Source organism: Lycium barbarum, chromosome 3 (assembly GCF_019175385.1).
Source record: "Lycium barbarum isolate Lr01 chromosome 3, ASM1917538v2, whole genome shotgun sequence".
Lineage (NCBI taxonomy): Eukaryota > Viridiplantae > Streptophyta > Magnoliopsida > Solanales > Solanaceae > Lycium > Lycium barbarum.
Window position 1 is genome coordinate 125,867,093 of NC_083339.1, and position 7,360 is coordinate 125,874,452.

Below are 7,360 nucleotides of genomic sequence, written 5' to 3' on the forward strand. Positions count from 1 at the left end.
CCACTAATCCAAAGCCCCAGGGGGCAGCTCTACTGAGCATTACTTATTACACACAATAACTGAAATAAGTTTGTAACTTCTGTATTTAGAAAAAAACAAGTTGAGCTTATTTTAAGCAACTACCAGGCAGCGGAACAGCTTGGAAAAGCTAAGCATAAGAAAACCCAACGCCTAAAAATGGATGAAAGTAAGACTTGAAAGAAAATGAGAAACCAAATACTAATTACCTAAAAGGCTTCAATCAGATTATGACTTGCCACTGTACAATGGATGACGGGTGTAAATTATAACCCCAAATCCATAAGATACACAAAACTATTGAATAATTACAAAGCTTGAAAATGGAATACAATAACAAGCAAAAAGGAGGGAGCCTTGAAGCCAAAAACCAAAAACAGGAAGAGAAACCCCTTGAAGTCACAAAATTTATTGCTTTGGGAATCTTTCCTTTTATCTATGGTGACTAAATGTCTCTGAAACAGAAGCTCTACCCCTCAGTCTCACATCTATAGATAGTCTAACAGAAGATGGAAGGAATGCATGGATAAGCTTACGGGAGGGAGCCATGTGAGGCTCTTCTTTCTTGTTTCTCCTCTGCCTCGACGTCCCAGCTGTAGTTGATGTGGTGCTTCTCAAAGATCGTGAGTTTGGATTGAAACTTGATGAATTAAAAGAAGCATCAGCTACACTGAATGATGCAGGCCCATTATGTGATGCATCAAGAGGGTATCCAACTGCTCCGTCTTGATGTGGTGGAGGAAATTTTTCACTCTTGCTCTTAGCATTAGCCTGTGTCATCTCTCTCCACCTCTGGAGCAAAATAAGTGGGATGAGTATGAGGATTGAAAGAAAAGAACAGGAATTTGACGGAGAAAAGAGTACTAGGCAAAAAAGGTAGGCGCGATGAAGGCAAATGAGTTGATATTAGGTCTAGCAATCCTTAATCCAACGAGATTTAGGAAGAAAAAAGGTGATGTTCACACTATGTAAAAGTATCAAACACTCCATATCAGAGTTTTTGCTCAATCTTCTCAAAATTGCAATAAACATGTCAGATGACACAACTTTTTGCTCAATGTCTTTGTCAGTTCCATTCTCTAATGGCATGATAGGACAGGATTTACAGAAAGAAGCAACGTGCAGAATAAGGAGAAAAATGATAATTTTATGAAAAAATAAAATTTGTCTCACATCTAAGTTTGGTTGAAGCTCTGCATTTGCCTCTGGAGCTGGAATTGCACGACTAACTCTCTCACGAATTCTCACTTTCCTGGTGCCATCACCAGCGTGAGCTTTTCCGTGCAAATCTCTTTGCCTAAAAAGGAAAATAGGTCTCAGTAAATGCAAGCCATGTTAAAAAAATTTCAACATTATTAAAACATACCTCCTGACTGCTTCATCTCTCAGTTTTACATCCATTTCCTTGCTAGGAGGATACTTTGGCAAGCTTGAAGGCTCACACGGATATGGTTCAGTTGTAAAGAACTGTACATCAGATGTACTCATATCAGAAATAAAATACAGCAAAGGCCTTGGACAACTTAAGAAATAAAAAACAGGTAACGAATAGAGAATCAGACATCAACTAAGCAACCAGCTGTTACAGCATTGATTTCATTTTTAAGAAACATTCAGTTTATCCTATAACTTACTTCGCTGTTCAAAGCTGCAGTTGCTGTGCCTCTTTCGTCGGGATCGATAGCAAGAAGTGTTTCAATCAGAGGATATGAATAGGGTGGAAAGTCCTTGAATGTATCAGTAATGCAGCGTTTATAAGGTTGCTGTGGTTTAAAAAGAGTAGCATTTGGTAACTTGAATTTCTTCCAATATTCCTCGGATGGAGAGCCACACAACTTAAATATTTTATGGAGTTGCTCAACCTGAGCAGACAAAAATGTCCAAGTCAGTCACTTTACTTGACCTCTATGCCTCAAGGAAAAAAGAAACAATTAACTAAATAAACCTACTTTTTGCTTCAGATTTTAAAAAAACAAAAACTAATTGTTGTGTTGTAATTGTTGTGTTGTACCTCCGTTCGCCCTGGCATTATTGGCTTCCCCGTGAGTAACTCAGCCAAAATGCATCCGGCACTCCACAAGTCAACACCAACACCATAATGAGTAGCTCCAAGCAGAAGTTCAGGTGGACGGTACCAGAGAGTCACAACACGACTAGTCATAGGCTGCTTGTTTTCAGGATTATAAAATGCAGCTAACCCAAAATCAGCTATTTTCAGAATCCCTTCGTTATCAATCAGCAAATTGGAACCTTTTACATCACGGTGGAGGACCCCGTTATTGTGACAATGCTCTAGACCAGAGAGTAACTGTTTCATGTAGCATTTTACCTGCAATAAGATATAAGCTAGACAACTCAGCTAGTCACTAATACCAGCCAATAAGGTTGAATAAATAGGGCAGTCTCTTTCATGACCACAGATAATTGCTTAGCTATCAATTATGTTATTCTTGTAGTTGGATAAATACCGTTACATGGTTTTCTACAATTGATCTACTCTCTTGCATTATAGTATCTTTGTTTGGAGGTATCTTTGTGAGAGGTTGGCCATGGATGGTTTCAGACGAGGTAGGGGTAGGCCGAAGAAGTATTGGGGAGAGGTAATTAGACACGACATGGCGCAACTACAGCTTACCGAGGACATGATCTTAGATAGGAGGGTTTGGAGGATCCAAATTAGGGTAGAAGGCTAGTAGATAGTCTCGTTTTCCGTTCTTATTAGTAGTCGCATTATCGCAATATAATTTCTTCTGCTCAGATTTCTGCTATTATCTGTTATTTCCTGTGCTTTGATTATCCTGTGTTATCTGTGTCGCTTGCATTATTTCATTTCATATCGCTTTGATTCTCTTAACCTTATCTGACTTCTTTTTATGCTTTATTGAGCCGAGGGTCTTTCGGAAACAGCCGTCCTACCTTGGTAGGAGTAAGGTCTGCGTACACTCTACCCTCCCCAGACCCCACGATGTGAGATTTCACTGGGTTGTTGTTGTTGTTTGGCCGTATCAATCATGGAGTACAATTAGTGTAAGCACCTCATTAAAAAGATGATATAACTATTGTGTCTCAATCCCAAACTAGTTTGCAAAAATTGATGAATCCATCCTCAACCAGATAGGTTAAATAACAATGTTTTACTGTTTCAAGGCCACATACCTGAGAAATTTGGAGACTATGATCTAAACAGGATTTTCAGCTCACACCATTTTGCATAGCAGATAGTTCAAGTAAAATATACCCATTTAAACGAATTAAGGAGATCAAGAAGAGCATGTAAAAGAAATATTCATGTCTTTTCAATGCATTCAACTGCCCAAACTCAATATGTTTTCTGAATATAATTCTACTTGAACGGAACCATCAATTAGAAAGCAATTTTTACAGGAAGATAAAAAAGAAATTGTGAGATAATATCCTTTGCTGAGTGTGTTGATGGAAATCTTCGATACATCCTAGGCACCATTATTTCGCCTCAAAGGCACTACTAAAATACAATCTCTAGAACCAGCTCAGCATTGGATTCCCAAACTACCATGATCGGGCCCAATGGCCTAAGAAAAGACCAGAAGTAACATCAGAAAACACAAGAATGAAAGCTAGAAGACAAATGACACTACATAATATGAGCTGATAAGTGCACTGTTTTTTAGGAAACCAACTATCAAGTGTGACTAACACATTAGACAAAAGCCAAGAAAACACCAAGATAGCATACAAACACACAAGTGAATATATGAAGTTAAAACTACATCAACCAACAACCTTTTCTGAAGGTGAAAAAAGACAGTAGTAATACCTGTTCTTCAGTGAATTTAACCTTTTGAACAGCAGCTAGGCCAGCAAGATCATGCTCCATGTACTCAAAAATAAGGTACAAACTAGAAGACATTCTTGAAGTGACTAAACCTTCAAGTTTAATGACATTGGGATGGTTCAGATTTTTCAACACAAGTATTTCTCTTGCCATAAACTTCACACTCTCTGGCTCCAATGTATCAAACCTAACTTTCTTCAATGCAACAATCTTCCCTGTTATCAAATCCCTTGCTTTATATACATTGCTATATGTTCCTTGCCCAATCTGCATCCACACAGAAACACCCAAATTGAACAACAAAAGTACAACTACATAAGCCTATTGTATCAATTCCTCCAAGCCCACCCCTAGGCCCTAAAATTTGTACAAGAATGCACTAAAAAAGAGCAACTTCAAGATTTTTGGGGTTGTTTGGTACGCGGGATAAGGTGGGATATCCCAAGATTAAGCCTGGGATTAAATTTATACTGCGTCAACCAAACACAGTATAAATTTAATCTTGGATATCACAACAAAGTTGGGGATTATTTTATCCCACCAGAGATTAGTCCAAGGTTTATAATCCCAGGACTATTATTTAATCCGCGAACCAAACAGCCCCTTATACCTCATGCATGTGAAGCTGTAACTTACCCTGGCATTATTACTTCGTATTTAAAAATTCATTATTCTGACACAATCAAGGAACATAATTACTACAAACACGTAATGAATTAACATCTCCCAACCCCAAAAGTACTGCATGAAAATGCAGTACATTAGTATTAATTTGTACTCCCTCCGTCCCAATTTATGTGGTACATTTGACTAGGCACAGAGTTTAAGAAAGAAAGGAAGACTTTTGAAACTTGTAGTCCAAAACAATTTTAAAAAATATTTGTGTGACCGTAAATCATAACATAAAGTTAAATTTTTCCTAAATATAGAAATGTGTTTTTTTTTTTTTTTTTTGAAACAGACTAAACAGGAAAGTGTGCTACGTAAATTGACACAGAGGGAGTACTTTTTGCATCTAAGAATGCATTATTTCGATACAATTAAGGAACATTACTACACACACGTAAATAAAATCTCCACAACCCGAAAAGCAATGCATGAAAACGCAGTACATTGCGCTAAAGCAGTTGTACCTATACAAGACAAAAGAAATAAAGCCACATTAATAACAGAGCATATATAGATGATTGCCTTATCGAGTTTCTCAAAAGTATTCGCTCGACGAGGTGTCCAATCTTTAACAGCATCACCAGCAACAGCAACAAGCCACGCTGGCCACCCTTGTTGATTGCCACGTGTCCTCAAACCGTAATACTCCGACACTGACTCTCCGGTGGTATTCCGTCGCTCCGACGCCGCCGCCGCGGCTGCCGCCGCAGGCGGTTGTGATTGAGTGTTCTCGGAAACCTCAACACCACTGGAAGCATTAGAATTGTGTCTACTCCGGCGAGCTATTTTTCCAAGAACACATCCCATAATCAGTGAACTGGGAAAAAAAGAAGGCGGGGTTCAGTTTAATGCCATTAAATGGGGTGTGGACAAAACCAGGCAGACGAAAACAACTATTGGTTTTCTTGCCAGCATTTATGATTTGATCAAAGTGGAGAATTTTCAAACACACTGTACTCTATTATAGCTGGGTTTATGGGAGTGGGGGGTGGGTATGCCACTGTATGTGATTTTGTGAGAATAAATTTGGGAAACACTAGGGGCTTTGTGAACTGTGAAGTGAAAAAGGGGGTCAGTTTTTCAGTTGAGGTGGCTTTGGGTTTTTCTACCTTTTCTAATGCTTTAAGTATTGCTTTCATCCGTATCAATTATATGTGGTAGCTATTAAAAATAATTATTTCAAATTATTTATGTTTTAGGAGTTCAAAGACATAATTTTTTTTTTCTTCATATTATCCTTAATAGAATTTTGTCATTAATGAAGTGACACGTAAATAGAGTAAACATTTGATGGAAAGAGATTATAACTTAAGTATAAATAAACATAAAGTTAATTAAATGTGCTTTCTAATTAATGTAACAAAAAAAATCATAAATAATTTGAAATGGGGGAGTAATGCTTTAGTGTGGTGTAGTACTACTGATTAGTCTGCGTCAAAAATTAGGTCAAGGTGTTTGATTAAAAATAAAGATGTTAACATTGGTAGTCACGAACTGAAGAGTCAAAGGGGTGGGTTGGTTTGTGAAAGATATGCTAAAGAAAAATGCAACCTTTTACTACTCACTTGCGAACTTTTGACTCTTTCTTTCAGTTTATTTATGTGTGTTTTTATTTTTTTGGCGAGTTCAAAAATCATTTGTCAAACATTCTTCTCTAATTAATGACATGATGATAGATAACGGCATTAAATTTCTTTTTAATGAAATGAGAAAAGTAAATGATTAAGTGTTATTCTACTGATGATGTAGATGGCTTATATTGACTCTAAGATTACCATGATATTAGTTTCTCATACAGTTAGCTATAATTAACTTGTAGTAGTTGGAAAAAAAATTGTAATCTACTTGTAATATCATCTTTATGCTTTCTAATACACTTATTATTTCGTTTAGGGACTTTTATGCTACAAGTTAAGAAGAAGAACAAGTGTAAAGATTTATAAAGTTACTTTTTTAAAAAAAAGAGTTATTAAATTAGTTAAATTAGTTCAAAAGATTAATATTAATGGCCTGTTTACCAAGATTTCAAAATCTGCTTATTTTAAAAGTGTAGTTTTGTCAAAGCACTTTTTGTAAATCTGCTTATTTTTAAAAGTGTATTGTTTTGTGTTTGACTAATCAATTAACACTTTTATCAAAATTAGACCTGCAATTTGTGCTTGGCTAAGATTACAAAAATGTTCCTGGGAAAATTATACTTTTTTCTTAAAGCTTAGCCAAACATCTTAACTTTTTAAAATAAGCATTTTATTTTAAAAAATAAACTCTTTTGACTTTCCAAAAGTTTGACCAAACAAGCTAGAAGTTGGATGGCTTATTATCAAGCTTTAACATTTTTATCAAAATATAAAATTGCTAACTAATAATATCAATTTTAACATTTAAAAGTATTTTTCAAATTTTAACGTCTATCGATGGCTTTTAATCGGTTAAATAAAAAAAAATTACTACTCCATCATTCCTCATCGCACATAATGGGTTAATGAAACTGCACCAAGTTATTTGACATGAAGTATCGTCCCAGGGCTGACCCTTTGTTCTAATCAAAAGATTCCCTAGTGAGTAATAATTGTCCATAATTAGGAATTTTTACAGTTTACTACATGCAATATAATAAACAAATTCTTTACTCGTGGCCAAGGTCCTCAAGAGAACAGTTTCAAATACAAATATCACAAGAACTAAGAATGTCAAGCTTATTAAATAGTACTTGATACCACATTATGAAATATTTGAAGAAAACTGATAAGGTAAATTTTCTCTGTGTCTTTCTCATTGCACTGTTCATGTATTTATACAATTGGATTTGTACAAAGAATAAAAGAAAAATAAAATAGCTATTAATCTAGACTGTACACT

At 35.8% G+C, this 7,360-nt stretch overlaps 1 protein-coding gene across 1 annotated transcript; it reads right to left on the reverse strand.

Moving 5' to 3' along the window:
- Positions 1-217: 217 nt before the first annotated feature.
- Positions 218-5,606, reverse strand: LOC132632309 (probable serine/threonine-protein kinase At1g54610). Its single transcript, XM_060348190.1, has 7 exons — positions 5,024-5,606; positions 3,815-4,099; positions 2,030-2,347; positions 1,653-1,880; positions 1,385-1,485; positions 1,192-1,315; positions 218-810 (listed from the first exon to the last, which is right to left on the reverse strand). The coding sequence occupies exons 1-7, from the start codon at positions 5,306-5,308 to the stop codon at positions 451-453; spliced, it is 1,701 nt and encodes a 566-aa protein (XP_060204173.1). The 5' UTR covers positions 5,309-5,606; the 3' UTR covers positions 218-450.
- Between the last annotated feature and the right edge of the window lie 1,754 nt (positions 5,607-7,360).